General features: G+C 34.5%; 1 protein-coding gene across 2 annotated transcripts in view; it reads right to left on the bottom strand.

Annotated features, from left to right (window-relative positions):
- Positions 1–26,483, bottom strand: part of UNC13C (unc-13 homolog C) — a 663,640-nt gene that overhangs the window by 241,662 nt on the left and 395,495 nt on the right. For both annotated transcript variants that reach the window (XM_077127956.1, XM_077127957.1), the window contains exon 17: positions 13,636–13,769. In XM_077127956.1, coding sequence (XP_076984071.1) covers positions 13,636–13,769 — 134 coding nt within the window. The remainder of the gene's footprint in view (positions 1–13,635; positions 13,770–26,483) is intronic.

Below are 26,483 nucleotides of genomic sequence, written 5' to 3'. Positions count from 1 at the left end.
TAGATACAAAGGGAGAAATTGACAGTTGTACATTAATAGTAGGAGACATCAAAACACCATTTTCAATAATGGATAGTGTTCTAGTTTGCTAGCTGCCAGATATACCAGAAACAGAATGGCTTTTAAAAGGGGGAATTCATTAACTTGCAAGTTTACAGTTCTAAGGCCATGAAAATGTCCCAATTAATGCAAGTCTATAAAAATGTTCAAATTAAAGCACCAACAAGAGGTTACCTTCACTCAAGAAAGGCTGATGAAGTTCAGGGTTTCTCTGTCAACTGGAAAAGCACAGAGTGAACATGGAAATGTCTGCTAGAGCTTTCTCTCCAGGATTTTTGTTTCATGAAGCAACCCCAGGGGAGTTTTTCTTCTTCATCTCCAAAGGCTTCTGACTGCATGGACTCTATGGTCCTAGTGACTCTGTTACTCTCTCAAAAATGTTTCCTCTTTTAACGAATTCCAGTAAACCCATCAAGACCTACCTGGAATGGGTGGAGTCACATCTCCCTCTAATCAAAGGTTAATGGCCCACAATTTGGTGAGCCACATCTCTATGGAGATAAATCTAATCAAGTTTCCAGCCTATAGTGCTGGATAGGAATTAAAAGAAATGGCTGTCTCCATGAGAAGGGTCAGGATTAAAACATGTTTTTTAGGGCACATAATCTTTTCAAACCAGCACATCGAAATAGAAGATTTAAGTAATACTATAAACCAATGACAACTAATAGACATGTATAGAACACTTCCCCAAACAGCAGCAAAAGACACATGCTTCTATAGCACACATTGATCATTCTCTAGGATAGCTATAGTACGTCACAAAATAAGTCTCAATATATTAAAAAATATTGAAATCATACAATGTATCTTCTTCAGCTACAGTAGAACCAAGCTAGAAATCAATAAAAGAGGGAGAACTGGAAAATATACAAATATGTGGAAATTAACAATGTATTGTAAACAACTAATGAGTCAAAGAAGAACTGACAAGGGAGATTAGTAAATATCTTGAGGCAGTTAAAAATGAAAACAAAACATGCCAAAACATATGGGATGCAGCAAAGGGAGTGCTAAAAAGAAAATTTATAGTTCTAAAAGCTTACATTATAAAAGAAGAAAGATCTTGAATCAGAGATCTAAACTTGCTACTGGAGGGGTTAGAAAAAGAAGAGCAAAGTAAACTCAAAACGAGCAGGAGAAAGGAAATAAATTTCAGAGTGGAGAGAAATAAAATAGAAAATAAAACAGTAGAGGAATCAACAGAATCAAAAGTTGATTTTTTTGTTAAGTTCAATGAAATGACAAACATTTAGGTAGACCGACAAATTAAAAAGAGAGAAAACAAATGACTAAAATCAGAAATGAATGAGGGGACATTACTACTGACTCCAGAAACATAAAGGACTATAATAGGAGACTATGAACAACTGTACACTAATAAATTAGAGAATCTAGACGAAACGGACAAATTCCTAGAAGCAGACAAGCAGCCTACACTGACTGAGAAGAAACAGAATATATCAACAGGCCACTACCTATCAAAGAGATTAAAAGAGTAATCAAGAACCTCAGAATAAACAAAGAAAAGCCCAGGACTATGTGGCATCACAGAAGGATTCTACTAAACAATTCTAGCACCAATTCTGTAAATGCACTTACAAAACTGAAGAGGGGGGAAGACCCCTAACATATTCTATGAGGCTACCATCACCCTAATACCAAAGTCAGATAAAGATATCATAAGAAAAGAAAATTATACATCAGTATTCCTTATAATGCTAGCATATCGAATCTAATAGCACATTTATAGAATTATACATCATGATCAAGTAGGATTTATTCCAGGTATGCAAGGGTGGTTCAATATAAGAAACTTAAATTAAGACAATATACCACATTAAGAGACAGAAGGAAAAATGCTACATGATTATCTAAATTGATGCAAAAAAAAGCATATTTGATAAAATCTAGCAACACTTCTTGATAAAAAAAAGAAAGAAAAATTTGAAAACCATGAATAGAAGAAACCTTCCTCAGCATGATAAAGGATATATATTAAAAACCTAATGCTAACATCATACTCAATGGGACATAACAAGAATGCCCACTGTCACCAATGTTATTTATAATTGTCCTGGAAGTTCTAGTCAGAGCAATTAGGTAAGAAAAGGAAAGAAAAGAAATCCAGAAGTAAAAACTTCCTGTATTCACAGGTGACATTATTCCATCTGCAGAAAATCCTGAAATATCCACAACAAAGCTACTAGAATTGATCAATGGTTCAGCAAAGTGTCAGGGTGTCAGATCAGTATACAAAAATCAGTAGTGTTTCTATATGCTAGTAATGAACAATCTGAAGAGGAATTCAAGACAAAAATTCCATTTACTAAAACCACTAAAAGAACCAGATATCTAGGAATAGATGTAACCAAGGATTTAAAGGCTTGTAATAAAAAACTATAGAACACTGCTAACTGAAATCAAAGGAGACATAAATAAATTCAAGGACAGTCCAAGTTCCTGAATTGGAAAACTAAATATAGTTAAGATGTCAATTCTATCCAAAATGATTCATAGAATCAATGTAAAATCAATCAAAATTCCAACAAATGAAAAACCTGATCATCAATCAAATTTATATTGAATGAAGTTGGAGCACTCACGCTTCCCAATCGTAAAACCTACTAAAGCCACGTTAATCAAAACATCATGGTACTGTCACCAAGACAGAAATATAGACTAATGAAATCTAATTGAGAATTCAGAAATAAATCCTTACATCGATGGCCAACTGATTTTGACAAGGGTGATAAGTTTCCTTAACTGAGTAAGAACAGTTTCTTTAACAAATAATTCTGGAAAAACTGGATATCCATATGCTAAAAATGAAATTGGACATGTACTTCACAGCATATACAAAATTCAACTCAAAATGGTTCAAAGACCTACATGTAAGAAGCAGAACTATAAAGTGCCTAGAAGAAAGCATAGGGAAGCATCTGCAGGACCGTGTAATAGGCAATGATTTCTTAAGCTTTCAAATCCAAGGCACAAGCAACAAAAGAAAAAAATAGATAAATGGGACCTCATCAAAAATTTTAAAAAAGTTCTTCAAAGGACTTGATCATGAAAGTAAAAATACAACTTACAGAGTGGGGAAAAAAATGTGGAAACCACATATCTGATAAGGTTTTAATATCTAGAATACACAAAAAAATTCTACAATTCAACAATAAAAATACAAATAACCCAATTAAGAAGTAGGCAAAAGACTTGAATTGGCATTCTTCCAAAGAAGATAAACAAGTGGCCAAAAAGCACATAAAAATATGTTCAACATCATCATCACTAGCCTAATGCAAGGGAAAAATCATGAGATACCAATTTAAAGTTACTAGAATGGTCATTATTAAAATAATGGAAAATTACAAGTGTTGGAGTGTGAAAGTGTGAAATATTCCTTCATTGTTGGTGGGAATGTAAAATAATGTAGGCACTGTGGAGGACATATTGGAGGTTCCTCAGAAAGGAAAGTATAGAATTACCATAGAACCCAGCAATCCCACTTCTAGTATGTGCCCCAAAGAACTGAAAGCAGGGACTCAAATGGGTATTTGACCACCAATGTTCATTGTGGAATTATTCACAACTGACAAATGATAGAAGCAAACCACAGATCTGTCAACTGATGAAGAAAATGTGGTCTCTACATGCAGTGGAATATTATTCAGCTGTAAATCAGAATGAAGTTCTGATATACGTAACAACATGGATGAACTTTGAAGACAGTACACAATTATAATAATATTCTTTCGTCAATTGCAACAAATGTACCACATTTATTCAAGTTTTTAGTAACGGAAGTGGATGGGAACCTGTGTTTTTTGCAGGATTTTTCTGAAAACCTACAACTCCTCTTAAAAAATCAAGCAAACAGTGGGTGCAAGGGGGTAGTTCAGTGGTAGAATTCTCACCTGCCATGTGGGAGACCTGGGTTTGGTTTCTGTCCAATGCACTTGAACCAAGAAGCAAAACAAACAAACAAAATTTTAATAAATGGTACTGCAATAATGGAATACTCACATGGAAAAATAATGAAATGTGACCCCCTCCATACAACACACAAAAAACAAAAAACATAATAAGAAAAATCAAACCAAATTTTGTTTTCTACTTCTTACAGTTTTGTGATACTTCGAGTTTATCCTCAATATGATTAATTCTGTAAGCACAAGACTTAAAGCAATTCTCTTTTGAAATAAAAAAATATATAATTTTTTATCATATATATTATATTTATGATCTCATATATATGATTTTAGTATATGAGCCTTAGTATATATGTGATTTTTAAATGGTGAATAACATTCATGTTAGCTAAGTTTAAATAAATAGGTTCTATTGTTGATGTAATGTTTAATTTAGCCAATATTTTATTAACATTTGCTTTATAGTTCAGAACTGATAAAATTAATGGGAATAATTTTTCTCTTCAATTTTTTCTATCAGTATAAAACATTTCTTCTCCCACCTAGCATTCTTTCACTTCCAAATAATATTAGGTTTATACAGCCTTCTGCAGAAATGTCTATTTCCTCTTCACATTATTTTAACAATTCCAGAGGCCAGGCTATAACCTGGTGACAATATCTGAAAAGCTGACAATTTCCAAAACAATTTCTCTCCTCCCACTTACCTAATGAAAAAAGGGGAGAAAGATTCAAACCTATCAGCAAAATACAACAGATGAAAGCAATCAATGACTGCTAGGTGTGAGAAGAAAGACGCACACAGTTTTTCTCCTAAGGTAGATTTTTATCAAGTTCTGAGTAACTACCGTCTACATTTAGGTTTCCAATTTTTAAGGAACCAAAAAGTAGATTCCCACAGGAGTGTCCTTTGCACACTGCCCAAAATGTCTCTGTAGCTTTACAAAACACAAAGTTGCTTTGGCATCAAATTGTATATATTTTATATAGGCTGTATCCCCAGTACCAAATCGTGATTCATAAGGCAGAGTTGTTTTCCTCCAACACGTGCCACAGTCGAATATTCCTGCATTTCTTTGGGCTGGCTAAGAAATCTACACCATCTGCATGTTTGCCAGAGGGTTATTTTCCACAACTGAACACACTTCTAGCTGTTTGATCTGCACAACCCACACTAGCATAATATAGTGGTTAAACCTCAGTGCTATCATAGATATGGAAATCTGATTTCTCCTCTGCTACTTAATTAATTTACCCGAGTGGAACAGGGAGTAATCTCTTTAAGACTCAATTTCCTCATCTGTCAAATGAGAATGAGGATACTGGGTATTAGGGGACTTTTTCTAGGGCTATTATGAGAATTAAATGAGATTTTACATGTAAATACTTCACACAGCCGTTGGCACACTATAAAATTTCTCACTATGAATGAGAAATATAGGGAAATATTAGATTCCATTGATTCCTGATGTGAAAAGATATCACAGAAATAGAATGGAAGTTTATATTTCCTAGTTTTTAGTCTCCAGAAAGAAATTGAAAAGGGAGTTGTTAATAAAATTAGAAACATAATCTTGACTGTAGTGGGAAATTTTTATGTACTTATGGGAGTAAACTGGTTTCATAAACTTTGGAAATCCCAAGTTATACACTATTTGTATGCTACTTACAGATCATTGTCAAACAACTATTTAAGCAGGACTGAAAGAGGTTTAAACTTTCTATAGCCATTTCCTAACCTCTATAATAATTATAGGCACTAACAAGTACTTAAAAAGTATAATACAGTAAGTATTCATATTTCATTATGTACATATTTTTAAAATGCAGCCCTCCTCACATGGGTCTGAATTAGTGAGGTTTTGCTATATACAAACTAAATTCAAACTAAAGTCTCTAATGTTAAATTCTACCTTTTCTTTTTTTTTCAATGCAGTCATAATTTAACTCAGTCGTCTATCATTTATAAAGAGGAGGTTTAATAAAATAACTGGTACATTCTACCATTATTTCAATGTTTCTTGTTTTAATGTACAATGATTAGTACAAGCATAAATGTTTTAAACTTTGAATCCTATGAGATACAACAATTTAATAACCTGATTTATTATCTTGCAAATCTCTTAGGGGAATAAGGAAAGCATAATCTACCATTGCCAAGTTTGATAATGATGATTCATTAGTCACAACAGATGAAATTAGAATTCATTAAATGTGAAGTATTATTTTGATATGCACAGTTTGCCTTTGAAGAAAAGTATGTTCATTGTTATAAATGAATAAGTAACAGTTCTCTATTATTGCATCAGTATGCAACCTAAACCTCATTATCATAGCTAGAATTCAAGAGGCATGTGCTCTTTTCACATTGCAAAAAGAATTTTAGCATTTGATATGTTCTGCATTTAAGAATACTTGACACATATTACGGCAATTAACTGCCATCATCACGAAGAGAGAGAACAGCCTGGAAGAATGAACTTTATTAAGCAGGACTCTACTAGTAAATTATAAGCTAGCACTACAGGTTAAAGCTTTATTAAAGGGGAATTAAAACATAACAATGCAGTCAAGTGTAAAAGTCCACTGAAAAATTCGATATGTGAACTAAGCATTCACATTTGTGAACTCATCTAAGTGAACATTTCCTGTGATGATAATTAGCAGTAAAATAACATCAGACAGAAATGCATGCCTTTAGATCTTTTTTTTTGTATGCTATATGGCAGGGTTCACATTTTATTCTTTTTCCATGTGAATATTCCATTATTGCAGCACCATTTGTTGCATTTTTGTTTGTTTGTTTTTTGGGAGGCACACAGGTTGTGAGTCGAAGCTGGGTCTCCCACATGTCCAGCGAGAATTCTACCACCGAGTTACACTTGCATCCCTGTAGATCTTATGGAGTTATTAAACGGGGGCCACAAATTCAGCTGAGATTTCTGGCACTTAATGCAAAGAGGGAAACTGATCAGTTTTATATATTTCAATTGCTTGGGAAACAAATTTTTTCTGGCCAGTGAATTCTGAGATATAATTTCTTTCATAATGACTCCTGACTGACAGTGAGTAAGTACTACATATTAACATTTCAAATATAAATCATAAATTTCATATATTTTTATCAGTATATATATAATTTAATTGCAGCTGTTACCAGATGACATATTTTACACTTTAAAATTTTTGTGACTAATCACATTACAGGTTTATCATGACCAGTTCCAAATTGATCATTAAAAAATCAGAAATGTTGGCAGAATTCTTGCTTTCCGAGACCCAGGTTTGATTCATGGAGTCAGCCCACGCAAATAAATAAAAAAATAAATACGAAATGTTTGGATTGCATTAAAGGATTCAAGCCCATCACCTTTCTCATGGGACTCTTTCCTTATAATTAACCCATCCATTAAAGATTTGCTTAGATTCTCACTCTGCCACTTACTAGCTGTATGATCTTGGGAAAGTTAGTTAGCCCTTCTGTGCTTCAGTTTCTTCATCTATAATTTGGGGATAATGATGGTACCCATTCCATTAGAATTAAATCATGATTAAATTTAAAATTAAAATGTAAAAATGCTTAGTACAATGCCTAGCTGTGGCTTATTACATACGGTGCATATTGTGACAATGACGATATTTATAACACATAAATTTCTAACTGTGCAATTATCTATTGGCAAACAAGATAAACCTTGAAAACTAAAGTTCAACTTTGTCTTTCCTCTGTGATATCTAGGTCATGGAGGTAGAAAATTGAAACCTTCAAAAGTGGTTGCATTAGTACGATTCTTAGTAAACATTCTTGTAATAGTACACTTGTGCTCTTAGAAAAACATTTTTATTCTCTCTCCGGATAATGCACTGTTTGGGGAATTTGCAGAGAAACATCTCATCTGTTTTAAAATTTGAAATGGCTCTAATTGACATGAGCAAACACTTATTTTTATTTTGTGCTTTTAGTCAGGTAGCATTTCAGCCCAGGTCTCTGGATTTTCTCGTTATCCATTCTCCTCATGGTAAACTCTAGGTTTGCAGAAACTGATTGCTTGTATAAACTGAACTGTTTGTTTAGCTCCTGGGAATCCAGAATTGAAGTATTCCTTTACATTCTAATTATAATCTAACTGTGAGATGACTAGAATATGTGTGTCATTCTATAAACTATCAAATCGAGTTCTTTATGCTACTTTGGTTACAAGAATCAGAGACTCACTTAAGTAGCTAAACATAACCAAATGGTAATTCTTCTAAGGTTATTTTGGGTAATGGAAAAACAAGACTAAACAGCAGTGCCATATTTTACTGGAACCCAAGAAAATCTGAGCTAGGGTTAAAAGGCAGAGCATCGGCAGTCTGAGCCCAGCTTCAGGGTATGTGAGACAAGAAGTGCCTTCAGAGGTGAACGAGGTCTAAAAGCTGTGCATTAGCCAGCCACACAGACGGTGTCATGCAGAATCTGCAAGTAATGGACCCTCCTGTTCTCATTACTAAGTTTTTCCTTCCAAGCATCCTTTCCTCTTTCAATATCAGCTGCTTCCTCTCTCAACTCTGTTAATCTCCTGGTATTCATTTATATACTCCTTTGATTTTTCTTAATTTTGGATTAGTTACTCATAGCCTTCTATAAACTTTTAGCCTTTCAGTTCTATTCTTTCTATTGACTCTCCCATTCTCTGAGTTTCCCAGTCAAGTTCCAGAAAGGGAATATAGTTTTTCTTATTGTGCAAAACTTATCTCGTTGGGTTATCCCAACCAGTAGCTGTGGGTAGAGGAGTTTAATCTCAGAAGGGCCTGTGAGTAAGATAGTCCCAGTGATTAACCAGTTGAAGACTTATAACTAATCTTGTACATATCTCTTTCCTTAATTAAATCTTTGTGGCAGCAATTTTGCACAGAGCCTGTCATATAATAAATGTTGGACAGGTATTTGCTAAATTGAAATGAGACTGTTAATGAAAAATGGGAACAGTGAATGGAGTAGAAAAGAACAGAACAAAAAATAGGTTAGAAGGAAAAAATTTTATATTTACCCTATCTTTCCTGCACATATCATAAGGTAACCAAGTAAATATCCCTAGTTGATGAAAGAAAGTTCTTTACAGAAAAATTAAAACTAATAAATATTGAAAGAATGATAATGTTAGAAAACCACCTGTTTTAGTTGCCTAGGCTGCTCATGCAAATACCATGAAATAGTTCAAATTAAACAATGGGAATTTATTTGTTTATGGTTTTGAGGCTAAAACAAGTCCAAATCCAGGCAATGCTTTCTCCCTAAAGACTGTGGCTTTCTGGTGCTGGCTGCTGTCAATTTTTGGTCCTTAGTTTGTTCACATGGCAGTGAACATGGTGACCTCTCCTGGCCTCTCCATTATCTTTCAGGTATCGTTGATTTCAGCTTCTTACTTCCTATGGCTTTCTCTGTGTCTGAATTTCAATCTGTTTTGAAAGGACTCTGTAATAGGATGGAGACCCACTCTGACTGAGATGGGCCACACCCTCTTCACTGAAATAGCCTCTTCAAAAGGTCCTACTTACAATGTGTTCACATCCGCAGTCATGAATTGGATCCAAAACTTGTTTTGGGGGGGTACATGTGGTTTCAAATCACAACACAACCATCTTGCAGACCCTAATGCAATAACTGATTCTGAAAAGATGTTTATAAATTATAAGTTATAATTTATAAATTAAAGACACCATGTGAGAAAAGGTTGATAGGGAACTTTAAGATGGAGAGATTGGGCTGTCAGCACAGAGCACTCTTAGCATCACTACAGATATCTATTTACAATAGATAAATTTAATAAAACCAAAGCTGATGTTTTCCCCCCAGAAGATCAATAAAATTACTACCTGCCTAGAAAGTTAGAAAAAAAAGAAGACCTAAAATACCAATATCAAGAATGTGAGAGAGGAAATCAGTTCAGATTTTATTATATATTAAAATAGGGGAATTTATTATATATTAAATAGGGGAATATTATGTGCAACTTTAAGATAACAAATTTGAACCCTTAAATGAAATAAAATGAAAAAATGAAATGGAAAAATTCCTTGAAAGATATAAACTACAAAAGCTCAGTTAAAAACAAGTGGGTTAATTGAACAGTCCTATAATTAATAAAGTTTAAAAACTTCCTGCTAAGAAAATGCAAGGAACAGAAATTCATTGTAGTAGAAAAGAACAGAATAAAAAATAGGTAAGAAGGAAAAAATTACATATTTACCCTATCTTTCCTGCACATATTATATTATAAGGTAACCAAGTAAATATCCTTAGGTGATGAAAGAAGGTTCTTTACAGAAAAAATAAATATTGAAGGAATGATAATGTTAGAAATCCACCTGTTTTAGTTGCTTAGGCTGCTCATGCAAATACCATGAAATAGTTCAAATTAAACAATGGGAATTTATTTGCTTATGGTTTTGAGGTTAAAACAAAGTCCAAATCCAGGCAATGCTTTCTCCCTAAAGACTGTGGCTTTCTGGTGCTGAATACTTTTCAAGTATTCAAAATTCTACTGAATACTTGAAAAGAAATAATGCCAAATCTACAAAAATTCTCCTATAAAGTCAACATGGAGAGAACAATCCCCAATTCATTCTATAAAGCCTGTCTTATCCTAATATTAAAAAACAAAACAAAACAGAAAAACATATTACAAGTAAAGAACTACAGAGTAGTATCTTTTGTGAACATAGAGGGAAAGATTCTTAAAAAATTTTAGCAGATAAAATCTAACAATATATAATAAGAATTATATATCAGAATCATGTGGAGTTGCCTCAGAAATGAAAGGTTGGTTTAAAATTAAAAAATCATGTTACTTGTCATATTAGTAGACATGAAAAGCAAAAATCATATGTTTATATCAATATAAACAAGAATGATATGTGACAAAATCCAATAACTACCTATGATAAAATATATATGGAATAATAGGAAGATAGCATAACTTCCTCAAATTGATAAAGGATATCTATGACAAATCTTCAGTTAACATTATATATAATAGTGAAAGGCTGCATGTCTTTCTCATAAGGACTGGGAATAAGGCAAAGATGTCTGCCTTTACCAGTTCTAGTAGACATTAGATTAGAGGTGTTCACCAGAGCAATAAGGCAAGAAAAAATACAAAAGATTCCAGTTTGGAAAGACAAGAGTAAAGTTGTCTACATTTGCAGACAACAGTATCATCTATGTTACAAATTTCTGTTGAAGGGTATATGATAAATATACATAAATGAATTGCACTTCATAGAGCAGCAGTAAACAGTAGGAAAGTGAAATAAAAATGTTATTCACAATAGCAACAAAGTATGGCATACTTATTTGAAAAAACATGTGCAAAATATATTCACTGAAACTAAAATATTGCTTAGATACATTAAATAGACCTTAATAAATGGAGAGATACATCATGTTCATGGAAAGGACTCAATATTGTTATGCTTTAAATTATTCCCAAATTGATTCTATATATATATGGAATACAATCCCAAACAAAATCTAGAAAGCATTTTTGTAGACATTGATAAGCTGATTCTATAGTCTATATGGAATTGCAAAGGACATAGAATAGCCAAAACAGCTTTTAAACATACTGAGTTGAATAACTTGTACTACATAATTTCAAGACTTCTTCTAAAACTACAATAATCAAGGTGTTGTTCTGGTGTAATGATAGATACACAGATCAATAGAACAGAAAAGAGAGTATAGAATTATGATTTCTCAAAGTCATTATAAATATGTCATTCAAGAAATTATTTATCAGTAGCCTTAGATTACATGAAAGAGATCAAGAAAGTCTCCAGTATGGTAGGCAAGAACTCTGTCTGCTGAGCCACCATGGCCCACCCCATCCAATTTTTTTAGGGCAAGGTCATCAAAGGAAAAAAAGTTTCTAATACTGACATTAAAATTAAATTTTAAAAAGATATTCCTTCCATTTTCATGTGCCATGCTAATTTTTATACCTAGCAGACTTAATTTAGTTGATAATTTTTCATCAATTTTCCTTCCCATAACTACATTTATTTACTCCATGTCCTTTAATACAATTACAAATAGTCAACTAAAAGCCTTTGCATATTTTTCATGGATATGAGTAAAGATAAGTCTCAAGAACTTTGATTTAATGATTTTTCATGTATCTCCTATTGGTCTTTACCTATTTTTGTTATTTGGTAAATATAAACAGTATCTAATTATTCTATGAAACTAGAAGGGAAATTATCTGAAAAAAAAAGGAGACTAACTAATACTTAGGAAATCTATTCTGTCCTCAAGAATGGACCAGAGAGTGAATTAGATAACACACCAATTCCACTAAGCTGCCAGACACCTGAGAAGGACTACCCAGGAAAAATGATCAGATGAGGACATGGTATGAATTAAGAGGAGTGATTTAGTCCTGGTCTATCAGAAGAGAATAAAGAACAAAGTCTTTACAGACACTGATAGCCAGGGGACTAAGGTGGACATAGGGATTCGGTTTGGAGAAAAAGAAAAAGAAAATGAAAGGATTGCTTTCTCCACAATTTGGAAGTGCTTTGGGCAGATAAAAAAGATGGTTAAGAGGGAAGAAAAAGTGAAAATTTGGAAACTTAAATTTATTTCTCCAGTAACTGAAATTTTAATTGGCTTCAACTTTAACCTCTGTCTTGACCAATATGGAGAACTAGAAAACAATAAAACCAACTTTTCACAGTAAGTCTGAATCAATTGTGTTCTATTTCATGTAGTGCCTGGTTGTCTATTTTTGCTATCCCTGCAGATGCCACCCAAACTTCAGGTCTTACCAATTTGTGAGGGTACTCTCTTTCCACTAGCCAGACTGCATGTTATCTGAGTGGCTGAGTTGGCTGCTATCGGGCTTACACAGCCCTCAATATGTGGGTGTGAAATAAACCCTAAAGTCATCAAATCTTAAAGATGGACTGGATCTTGGAAATCACCTAGTAAAATCTCCTTGTTTACATAAAAGGAACTGAGATACAGGGGACTTATGTAATTTGCCCAAATTTTCATAACTAGAAGTATTTAGATAAGAGGGTGATTCTATAGACTTCTAGAATAGTCATGAAGTTTAATCCATCTATCTGTCTACGGCTTGTAACTTGTAAGTTCCATGCATGGAGGCCTAGGTTTTAGGCTGTTAGTTGAGAACAAGAAATTCCCTGTTCTATAAATTATTTAATAAGCATATTAAACCTAGTATGCACAACTCTATTGAAAGCAGTTTTTCTTACTATTTTTTTAACTTAAAAAACACAGTGGAACTCTTTAACATTCTTTTTGGTCTGTTGGGGAGTCATATTTTTCAGACAATCAGTCAGTCATGAAAGTAACAAGAGGAAAGAGAAAACTTTCTGCATCAAATAAAATTTAAATATTGAGAATATGCTCCCTATATCTAAAGAATCATACACTATGGAACTCAAACTAGCAGTCTATAATATGACTGAATAACAGAACTGATATTTATTGATAAAAGTAGAAAAATGCTTTGTTTTCTATAGTTTAATTTTGGAAAGAGTTATTTTCCTGAAATTATAATCTATGCTTCAAATGTTTTATTTCTCTTTATTTTAATGGAATAAAATCCATTCATTCCCAAAATGGCATACTTACTGATTCAAGATAGGTGTGTAGGCACTTCTATCCTCATCAATAATTGTGATCATCAGTGTAATAAGTTGGGGCCAAAAATCCAAATTCTTGGTGGTAGGTCCCTGATCTTCCCGAGGAATGTCCTGTTTCTTACTCTGCTTGCAAAGGTCACACAACATGCAAAAGAAAAGGTTAAACGGAATGACTTTAGATACATGTCACTGTCAGAGTAACGTGATTATGGAATAATTAATAGATCATGTGCGCCAAACTTCTTAAATTCAAATTTCATTTCTTCATTGAATGATAGCCCAGTAGATAAACTCACAGAGGTGCAGGCTTATATTTGTAATTTTTTGGTCCTGGAATGGATGTTTCTCTTCTCTCTACTATAGTTCATCATCTTAGGAAACATTTTTGGAGGAATTAGTACTTTAATGTTGCTTCTTCCAAGGGGAAAGTTTGAATTTTGTGTCTAAAGTGTGTGTGTATGTATGTGTGCAAATTTGGCCTGCTACAATATTTTGCTCAAAGTCACATTAGTAATAAGTGGCGGGAACTCAACAGTGCCTGTTACAATATTAGTGCTGTTAAACCCCATAATATATTCATTTTGCCCAAATGTCCTGGAAATTTCCCATTTTACCCACAAATCAATCTACTCTATTAAAATTTTGTAAACCTATCTTTCATTTAAAAAAATTCCTGTTTGGATCGTTTTAAATGTGTTACATTGACTGAATCCTCAACTCTTCATCTCTAGAAAGCAGACAATGACTTGAGATAAAGCAGGGTACAATAACAGTCTTGAATGTTTTGAATATAGCTTCAAACTCAAATATGCAATTGTTTCAAACATACAGATAAAGTATTCTGATTATTAGGTTTGGTGGACAATCTTCTTAAGGGATTTCTTTTATATTTCCTTGTTAAAATTAGGCAAAAAGGTAAAGGCAGAGATAATTTTTACTCAAGTATAAATGGGAAGCATATGGATTTGAAATGCTGACTATTTTTGTGAAATTATTTGCAGGTTTATACATCCAGGATATCTAGAAATTTCAATTTCAGGATATTCATAAATTCTCCAATAAAAAAATGGTTTAGATTTTATGTCCCAATCTACTAATACATCCCACTGTTATATTTTACCAGATTAGCAACTTTAGATTTAATGGTTATATAGTACATATCTTCTGGTGCTGCCCAAGATATTTAACTATATTTGAACTAGTCATCATCTTATTATTGTTAGCATTTATGTTAAAATATAGCCCCATGTTGAATCCTTTTAGCACCAGATTCCTCCACACATACACTATAATATAAGTTTATGGATATATATTACCCTAGGGTGCTTACAAGCTCTGTCAATTTACTTTTCTACTAAAAATACAGCAGATATTAAAATATGAAAAGATATATAATATGGCAAAAAAATTAGGGGCCGACACAAACTATTTCAAATAACCAGATTGAACTAAAAGCAATCTCCAAAATATTGTAAGAGCCTTGTATATCTGATCCCTGAGAATCACTTGAAATTCCTTGTAAGCCTTCATTCTTTAATTCCTGAGGATATATAGGTATATTGAGGTACATCAATAAATCTATGAGAAGAAAAAGGCAACAATACAGATTTACATATATCCAGCTTTGCTATTTTTAACCTAAATTTTTAATTGATGTTTATTTTTTCATTTTTGAACAGGACTGTTCACAAATTAAATATAATATGATTATATTTAACTATATTCATTAATTTAATCAATTAATGAATATAATTATTATTCATAATAATATAATTACTTATATTGAGCTCAGTAGATTTCTGGTTCTCTACTAAGTACTTAGAGATGCATAGAACCTGGGGATTTGTAAAGGATGTAAATAAAATTATTCCTGATGGTCAAAGTACACCACATTAGAATATTATCATTAATCATCATGACATATATATATATATATATATATATATAGCTAAACTATATGTCTAACATATTTTAAGAATTGTAATTAAGTGAAAAGAAATTAATGTAGATGATACATCTAACATCACAGCCACTTATTGTCAACCCACAGTTATATTGCAAAGAGCAGTGACAGAAATAGTTGAACATGTATCACATCCAAAGTCCCTTAATGTCAAAAATATTTCCATAATCCTTTTTTCTGCCACAAATCAGCAGAGAAGTATTGATTTGGCATTTTTGCATCAAATTCTGCCTCAGAATAAACGAAATTGGATGCTGAATCATTAAGTTTTTACATACCACCCAACAGTAACAGTACCATAATTCAGTGATTTTTTTCTTTTAACAGTGCATGTTAATAGACTACATTGATGAGGTACAATCAAGTATATTATGATATTGTATTTGGTTTTGTAAGAATTAAATTTTCTAATTGAAACTCAATTTTAGATGTTTACTGGGGTATTTGACCATACGGTTGGGAAAATTTGAGGTAATAGCAGAATCTTGCAAAGCTAAGAAGTATATTAATATTAACTGTAAACCTTATGAATTAATATTTGACATAATAAAGTAATTATAATCTCTTAACTGCAAACAAAAAATAATTTTATAAACCTATGGCTGGATAGATCAATTTTAATTATAGTGACTATTATAATAGTGGCTAAAAATGACTTGGTTTACATATTTTTGAGAAGAGAGACATGAATGAAAGTCTGTGACAATCTAATGGAGACTGGGTTTCTTAAAAGTGGAAAGCTGCCAGGATATTTAATCAGATGAAGGAACTATAATGGGCATGCTTATCAAAGGATATTTCACTACAGAAAAGCTCTTCTAGGCATGCTGATAAAACGTATACTACATTTTCATGATATTGCAAGAGAAAACATCCGGACATTTCATCAAGAATAATCAATATAGACCAACAACTACTACATGCAACAAAAAAAGGTTCTGCAATAACAGATATGTTTATGTTAATGGAAGTTAACCTAACACTTCTGAAATTACTATAAAATATTTCTGTAGCATTCCATATGTTATCTGTTCAGTAAGCATAAAATTATGGATTACCTACTCTAAAGAGCTAGTCAGAGAAGAGTGAGGAGGAATGAAAAATTGAGGAGTCTGAATGCAAAAGCACATGACAAATGCATATTTGCAGAACCACTAGTAAAATGAGGTGACAACAGTTCTAGACAAACGTGTTTCCCTAATGTTAATTCTGAAGGATGTTGTGTTATATACATTCTCCTACACACACACACACACACACACACACACACACGCAGAATCCATGCTCCAATTTGCTCTAACGAATTTAAATGGGTTATCTCCAGGCCTCTTGAACTTTTAATATTCTAACATGCTTTTTGATTCCCTAAGATGGTGGATCTCAAACTTTAGTGTACATCAGCCTCTACAAGGAATGAGACAGTGCCTTGAGTTGAACACATTATGGCACTGCCAGGTATCTTGGGGGGGGGGTCCCTGAATTTATAGTGGCACTAGTGTGGACCATCATAAATTTTCTCCCAAACTGGCTCTAGAAGTCAAGGAAACAGAGTGTTAGACTTATACAGAGTATTTTGCTATTGGAGTGCAATGAAAGTGGGAAGGAAGAAAGAGATGTGAATCCTCTGACAAGAATGGTTAAAGTGCTGGAACAAAAATATATTTCAGACCAGAGGAAGATAGAAAAGAAGTGTGAAGGAAGGCAGAGGAACAGATCTGTAGGCGGTAATAAGAAAGACGGGACAGGAGATAGTGTTCAATAGGACCATAGCATTTAGGCATCCAGACCATGGGAGTGAGAGACTGGAATAGATGTTAGTGAAGAGACAAGGGAAATGACTTCTTGGTTGTAAAAACCAAGCTGTGGTACCTCTGAGCAGAACCTGAAGATGGCTCGTTTGTGTGTGTGTTTGCATTACGGTTGCAACATTCATAGAGAGATAGTTTTAATTCAAGGTAAATAGGTAATGACTAAAGGTCTTGGCAATTTGTAAAATTAGGACAGGGTAGATATAAGACACAAGAAAGAAAATGAGATAGAGGTGAGCCTGAATATTTAAAAAGAAATGTTTTAAAATAAGGTTAACAAGGCTAGCAAGATAAATATTAATCCATTAACTAGATTGCTCTTCTATACCATGATTGTAACTTCATCTGGCTCTTGACTTGTTTGTTTGCCTACTCATAATTCTGAGATAAAGGAATCCATCCTTAGAATTTCATAGATCTAAAAAATGTGAACTCTATCAATGGTTTTGGAAGCAGACGTGAAGTTATAGCCTCTTGGGTGACCTGAAAAATCCTTGTGAGCAGCACCATGGACAGCTCAACAGCCAGGAGTAAACAAAAAATGTTTATCTTGCCCTACATGTAGGTGGGATTGAGACAAAATTTCTCTAGGTGCCCTTCCCTACCTCAAGGCAACTTTTGGAAACCTCTTGAAATCCATCACTGGAGCCAGCTTCTTTGCTTCTCTTTTTCCAGATATTGCTGCCCTTTCCTTAACTGTCTAATAGCACCTGACACTTCTAAAAGTAGAACAGAGGCATTTCACAAACTCATTCCACGTTGAATCCTCACAATATGGTAGCCATTTGCGACTGAACAAGAAAAGGGACAATGGCCGGACCATATACGGCAGTACCCGGCCTGGAAAGCCAAATCACAAGCTCCATAGCAACCATTCCAGGAGGTCAAATCACAACCTCTGCAGCAATCAACATAGAATGATCAGGGCTTGGTCAGTGACTCCAGATTCCCCACAATATTCTGCTCCTGTTTCCAATTCAGGACCAACCAGAGAAAGTCAAATACACTCTCTACATCAATTACATGTGATATCCTGCTCCTAGTTAGCTCACCTCCATCTTCCCCATGTCAGCGGTTTCCACTCAGAGCACACCAGAAGACTAAAAGTGGTCACCAAAAGTGATCCTACTCCCCTGCTGGCCTTTGAGTCTCTGCTGAGTGATGGTAGCTGGCTCCCTTCACATAGCAAGTTCTGAATAAACAGCCTCAGTGTGTTCTCATTACAGCGATGCTCATTTATCTCAACCCAAGCATCATTATCTTCATTTCACAGAAGATCAAACTGAGGATTATTTTAATTCCTACAACCTCTTCTTAAATGAGTAAAACAAAACAGAGACCATATTAAAAATAGATAGATAGATAGACGGAGATAGAGATATATAGTTTTTATTTCATTTCAGGGTTTGTTTTTCATTATATTCAGCATTTTGACATATCAGCTGTTTTTACAAGAGTAATCCTTGCTGCCCAGAATCACCTGCCATTCATTCATTTGTTCATTCATTCATTCAGAGTACACTTCCTAAGCACTGTAGTATTTTTCAGGTATAGCTTTGATTTTTCTTTTACAGCCTCAATTCCAAGACCTGATTTATAGTTTTTAGACACATATGATAATCATTACCTCCCAGTAGTACACTGAGCTCATTTTTATTCTTTGCTATATATCTTGAATGAGCGGGGAAATTTTTGAAGAATACATTTATTGATACTTATGTGAAATCTCCACACATTTTCTGAGCTCTGGAGACTGTCATAATGGCTCATATTTGCAGTTTAAGAGTTATAGGCACAGTCAGGGTCTGTTCCAAGTTATTTTCCATTAGGTTCCCCCAGTTTTAGAACCTTCTTAAGCGATACTGTTGTATCATCTGTACTTCACTGTCTTAGAGTTCAACCCTATAAAGAAATTCTACTAAAGTTCTTATTGTTGGTATCTCCTTTCCTCTGGTTCTCCCATTTCCAAATAGCGTTAGTTTAATTCTTTTCACCGGGGCAGTGTGGGCAACCAGTCACGGGCACAACAGGAAAATCCAAGCGCTCTCAGATCCTCACACTCACCCACCGTTGGTGGGAATGGAGAATAGTGCAGCCACTCTGGAAGGCAGTTTGGCAGTTCCTCATGAAGCTGAATATAGAATTGCCAAATGATCCAGCAATCCCATTACTAGGTATACATTTTGAGGAACTGAATTTATTTTTAATATACATTTCTATGATTATATGCCTATAATTTGCAGATTTTCAAATATTATCCACAAGTTTTGAGCACTTGATCGGATGCTAATGAAAATATACAGTTACTGTTTTAAAGGCGAAAATACATGTAACAGAGACTGGGTAGCTGTTCACCAAATCTGTTTCCGTCTTGTCTTGGATACCCAGCTAGACTACAATGGAGAATTAAAAATGGCCACAAATCCTTAGACAATGCTGCCCTTGAAAGGAAAGTTTGTATTTCCTTTCCTTGATTCTAGGTGACTTTGGTCAAAAGAATATGGCAGAAGTGACCTATGACTCGAGTTTCAAGAAAACTCTTTCGCTTCTTTGCTGCCTTAGAGATTCCTATGAAGTCACAGAAGGCCATCCTGTCACATTCAGGAATAGTAAGAACTGTGGGGACATCAACAGCTCAACCTCCCTATTCTCCACTGGGGAAATCCTGAGAAGAGGGTTACATGTGGTTTCCCATCAGATTCCCAGAGGAATAGAGAGCCTTTGCTGCCCACAGTGGTGATAGCTCATTAAAGCACTGCTTATTCCTTTTCTCCATTCTCTATCTCATTTTCCCTGTATCCTCCATGTCTCTTTCCTGGGATCACTCACTAATTGTTTTAGGCTCTGCTTTCAGATTACATAAACTAAGACAAGAAGAACCATTTGAGTATCAAGAATATGCAATTTTGATCACATGAGTGAGAATGGAACTTCTCCCTGTTATATTTTAGGCTTGTTAGTTTTAGCAGCTGCTTTTAACTGTAGTAGCACAACCTTATGGCTGGAAATTGACATAAATAATTTCTCTCCCTTCTGTAAGCTCCTCCAAGTATATTCTTCCATGGGAAAAAATACACTTTATTTGAAAGGAAGCAGCCATTACTGGTTACTAGGCTGCAGCAATTTCTTAGTATCTCTCTTCAATGAATTATGTATCCTCTTAAAGAAATAAATTGTAAATACTCTCTTGCTCAAGTGCAAAAGACTCAAGGAAATGAAATAGTCCTGTGGAGAAAATACATGTGATTGGAAAAGAGAGAGAAGTTTTGTTACTAAGCAGGTATCTTGGTTTTCTACTGTTGTGTAACAAATCACCATAATTTTAGCACTTTTAAAGCATACATGTCTATGGTCTCACAGCTTTCATGTGTCAGGAGTCCAGGCACAGCTTAACTGGATTTTCTGCTCAGTATCTCACATGGCTGCAATCAAGGTGCCAGTAAGGGCTGGGGTCTAATCTGTGGCTCAGGTCCTGGTTCAAGTGTATGGGGTTGGTAGCTGACTTCTTTGCTTCTGTAGAGCTCATGGGGGACTGATTCTTCCAGTCCAGGAGGAGAATCTTTCTGACTTCAGGAATGGCCTAAACCTCCCTTTAAAGGGCTCGCCTGATTAGGTCAGGCCCATCCAGGATAATCTCTCTTCATTAACTCAAAGTCAAACTGATTAAGGGCTTTAATTACATCTGCACAGTCCTTTAATTCTTGGTTTTATGTTTATGGTTTCTGTCACATTCTCTTGGCTAGAAGCAAGTCATGTGCTCTGCCAGTTCTCAAGGGTGTGTATCATATAAGCACATGACAATTATGGCAGTGTAAAAGTTACTTTAATAATTTATTAATAGGGAGATATGATATTAATAATCTTAAACTTGACTTCTGTTTCTAGAAGCATGCAAGATTAGACATCCTAAAGAGACCTCTCAATTGACACAGTTCAGATACTAAATCAAAGGCCACAATTTGTAAATTAACCTTTTAGGGAAACAGCTTAGTATTCTCTAGTGAAGCTGATTATGCACCTACCCTAACTCCCTGTAATTCAACTCATGGGCATATAAGCTAGAGAAATTTTTACAACTATTCAGCAGGAGACATATACAAGAACATTTGCAGAAAAACTGTTTATAATATTTATACTCTCCCAAACTGCAAACAACCCAACTCTTCATCATGTGTAAAATACACAAATAAACTATGATTAATTCAATGAAATTCCATATTGAATTGAAAGACACATGATGGTTGCAGTGAGTAAGTTGTTATATATATGAATTACGACATTATATCCCAGTGGCAGTCACAGCATCTTACAAGCTAAATTCTTCAGATCTTAGTTTGCATCTCACCGGCTAAAGAAGCCTTTGCTGACCTCCTAGATTAGGTCAGGCCCTAATGTTATTTCCTTTCTCTGGTGCTATGCATTCCCCAGCCTCTTGTTTCCTTCTTAACAATCGTAATAATACTTAATTGTGAAATTAGTTGATTATTTTCAGTCTCTCACCTCAACTAGAATATACATTTCACGAGGGCTGAGATTGTTTTCTGTGTTGTCCATTGAAATTCCCCTAGGTTTTGCGAGTATAAACAAATATTTATTCATAAAAGCTTGACCACACAAAAAAAGAAATTCCATAAAGCAATGAAAATGAATGAGAAACTGTGCAGTGGACACTGCGGTGCTCCACTCAGATTTCCTCCTGAGGGTCTAGCACCAATCTCCCTTGGAATATCAGCTGCTGAAGCCTCACAGTTGCTCTCATCACTGGGATTGTCCTCAAATGCAGACAACGGACTTATTCAAGTTTGTATCCTCTTTTAGGGAATAGTGCTAATGATTGGCTTATTCTGTGACACTAAAGACTAGCTCCTTTGCCTCAACTGGGGAGAACTCTGAAGTGTGATCCCAGTCCCGGAACTTCTCATAGGATAGACCACAGTATTAAGTATAATTGCATTATAAGTTGAGCTTCTCCTTCTGCTGGATTCCACTTCCCTCACTTCCTTAAAGGTTCTCTCTAAAGCTGTGCTGTCCAATGCAGTCACTAGCCACATGTGGCTATTTAAATTAAATTAATTCAAATGCTCAGCAGCTAAATGGCTAGCGGCTACCAACTACTGGATTAGGCACCACAGAGAACAGTTCCACCACTGCAGAAAGTTCTATTGGACAGCACTGTTTTAGTGCACTCTTGGCTGTAACTTCTACCTGCAATTCTCCATCTCAGAATGTGCGCCCATCAAACTCAAGTTAACACAAATTTACACTCAGCTGCCGAGAAAGAATATATACATTATGATTCCTTTCATATTAAAAAAACAAGTAAAGATAACAATTTATTTATATAAATGTTTATGGGAGGAAAAACTTTAATGAAAAGCAAAGTAAGTAAGAGCTTCAGGAGAGTGGCTATTAATTTCTGTGCGGGCATATGCTATCATGGAGGGGCATAAAAGGAACTTCTAAGAAATTAATGATCTCTTTCTAAACCTGGGAGACAAGTATTTAGGTGTTCATTTCATTAAGATTTTTTAAACGTAAAGATAAAAATGCACTATTTCTCCCTTATATTTTATAACAAAATGAATTAAATATAAAAAAAGCAATCTCCGTTCCTAAGGAAAAGAAGTAGACTGATCACTTTTCTGTTATTGTAGAGAAGAGGCATAAATAAGATACAGCCCACTGCTGTGACATGTTACCATTAGTCTTTTGTTTAAACAAAGCTGTAGTAAAGCCACAGACAAACAGAGAATCCAATAATTACAATGACAATAAGATTAGAGAAGCCAGAAGGAACAGCAAGATCTTTTAATTTAATTACATGACATGAAAATTCTGTATAATAAGGTTTCCTACCCAGAACAGCCTACTAAATTAAGAACTGCTGAGAAGCCTCAGACTAGTCAAAACAATTTTAAGATGAGCCAGGTGTAAGCACTTTATTCAACTTGGGATCCCTACTGAGGCACCAGAATGAAGAAAGAGGAGTCTGTGTTTAATTGGATATAAGAGCTTAGATGCTATATATTTCCTCAAATGCTTGGCCATCATTTAAAATAAGAAAATTGGTGAGAATTTATATTTTAGTGACATTTTAATTTCTAAAATTATAATTCAATGCATTTGTTTTAAATTTTAGACTTCTTATACCTATGAGAAATCTATTCATATTATAGTCAGATACTATCTAAAGGTGAATGACTTGTAGCTCAGGCCAAAAAGCCAGAAATGTGAAACTGTCCTTGGAATACTGGCTTGCAAACTGAAACCTTTAAATAAAGATAAGATAAGATCTCAGGTTAGAAAATAGAATGATCAACCAGAAAACACCAAACTCCTGTTTTGTCAAAAGTGGTCTGCAAGTTAAGGTGAAGGCAGGGACAATTCAGTAAGAATTATCACCGTGGTATGACTGCCAGGTTTCAGAGCTGAAAGGCCCTTGAGAGAGATTTCAAGTCCTATTTTTATCTAGATTTCATGTCAAGTAAGCAAACTTTATCTGTATGCCCAAATGTCTGCATTTCATTATAAGGAATTTATTGATTTTATGTAATGAATTAAATTGATTGAGGGTAACTCAAGGTTCCAAAATTCATGACAGAGTTAGCAAAAACACACCATCTCTAGGGACCTTGCTTTTTGTTTTTTAAATGACTGTTTCCCACTGTTTAACAGTTCCACTGAAAGGGGGTAGTAGACAAATGCAAAGTCAGTTCACTTCTGCGACTTACTGAATAGGTGTAGCAAGTCACCATGCTCCCTTTTTTTTTCTTTCTTCATTCATGCATAGATGGATAGAAGTGGTTAATAAAAGCACAAAGCAAAGACTAAGAATCACAAAACTGCCAAAGGCTGTCTCTACAGCAGTGTCATAATATCTCATGGATAATGCCCCAGAAAAATATGAACTGAAATTAGATACAATCATAAGAAATAAATGTTGCCTATTATTTCTTATCATCCTTAAAAAGACAAGGAGAGTCGATATCAACTGATGATCCCGTGATTAACCAGTACAGCCAACAGTCACTTTTCCTAATAAAATTAAGGACGGGTGGGATGAGTAACATGCTCACCAGAACATGCTCAACACCGCCTCAGGCCCCTGTTAGACCCCTGATTTGACTCATCTGAGTGTCATTTCTCTTGAATATTTGTAGACCCATTAGTGACAATAATAAATCAGTAAAAAAAAGTCATAAACAAAAAATAGGGAAATCTAAAAACCTTTTGAATTTGATAACTCATCTGTAAATAATCAAAAGGAGGCTGGGCTTCCTTCATACACCATCTTTAATTTTACAGCTGAGGGCGTCCATCTAGAATTTCCTTCTGGATTTATCAATTCATCGGGTAGGCATAAAATTTGTGGTGCGCTTTTTAAATGGTATGTCTTCTTATTAATGACTGAATCATTACTTACAAGTTTAGTGTTGCATGGGGAACAGTGATCTAAATAGTCAATTACCAATGTAGTTGTAAATGTGGCTATTATGCCGGATGGCGGTAAACAAGCAGGGAAAAGCAAGCTTCAACAAAGACAATAATTTCGATGGGAGAGAAAAGCATCCAAGTTAACATTACCCTGAATAGTTGCAGTTCAAAACTACTAACACTAAAATGAAATAAAAATATAGTACCCTACCATTTGATTGGTGTCCACCATTAACTAAAACTCTACTTTTGTTTGGCTAACAATCCTTTTAACCAATAAAGTCTATTCCTGCAATCTACTTGTACATATAAAAATACTAGAATTTTCAATTTCACCAATTGTGGTGGCCAGAGAAAATTGATTTTTTTTCTTTTCATTTGTATTAGGGATGAGGAGATGATCCTTCAAAGCCATACCTGAAAAATATCATCACTCTGGGGGAAAGAAGATTCTTTCTTTACCAACCAGTTATGATTAAGTGAATCTGCAGTTGTTTTACACAGTAACACCATACTGATCCAATTGCTCTCTGGATTTTATGAAATAGACTCCTTAGCCTTAACAGCAAAAAGAATAATTCAAAATTACTATTTAATGAGTGCCTACTCTGTTGAACTTGCTAGAATAATAATTTTGCAGCCATGATAAACACATCATAATTGCTAATTTATGTAGTTTTATTCTGGAAAGAAAAGACCAACTCTCCCTTGCTGAATGAATTCCTTACATTTAGTGCAAATGGCATGCATATACAAGGCACTCATTCAATAGTTCTTAAGAGAATAAACATGAATTAAGTGTTGGTATCTCCAATTGGGGGTGTGAATACAGGGAGAGCTGGGGCTCAGAAAAGTTAAATAACTTTTTTGAGGTTGTACTACCTACCTAGTATTTAAACTCAATTTGGTAAAGACAAGTGGACAAATGAAGCACCAAGAGTTACTCCATACAGGAGAAAACATTTGGTTTGAGTACAGAATGGAGATCTGATCCCTAAGAGGTTACAGAGGGAAAGAGAGAAGAGGCACAAGGAAACAAATCTTGATTCCACAATAACAGAAAAGGCATTTCACTAGATATGTGAGCAATCCAACCTACAAGTAACGTTGTTCTTGAATAGTCAGTAATGGTTCCCCAGCTTTATTTGTGGCTTAAAATGGACTCTCCAACGTACAGTGAAGTTCTGGGTCTAGGGTAAGCTAAACGAGGGGACTTGAGTGCAATTTAAGGAGGCACTCACTCTCAGTGTTAACCCTGCCCCTACATGACCTGGAAAGTCACACCCCAATGAGATTCACCCTGGTCCTGGCCCTGCTGGAGTGTCTTAGCACAGTGTGACTGCTAACAATTGCTCTAAGTCCTAAAGCAATGTTTTCCGATATGATAGCTGCTAATCACAAGTGGCTACTCACATTTAAACTAAATTTAAATAACATTTAAAAATGAATTCCTCAGTTGCTCTAGACACATTTGCAGAAAATTCTGTTGGGCAGAGCTACCTTGGCTCAGTCCACAATCTGAATATAGGTCCCCCGCCCCTAATTTTAACTGAGACCAGATGCAGGAATGGGTTTCAAAATTAAGGAAATTATAAGCAACTTTTATTACTCCAAAATTTTGTTGAATTATTT

The sequence above is a fragment of the Tamandua tetradactyla genome, chromosome 14 (genome assembly GCF_023851605.1).
Source record: "Tamandua tetradactyla isolate mTamTet1 chromosome 14, mTamTet1.pri, whole genome shotgun sequence".
Taxonomy (NCBI): Eukaryota; Metazoa; Chordata; class Mammalia; order Pilosa; family Myrmecophagidae; genus Tamandua; species Tamandua tetradactyla.
This window is presented reverse-complemented; position numbering and strand designations above follow the sequence as displayed.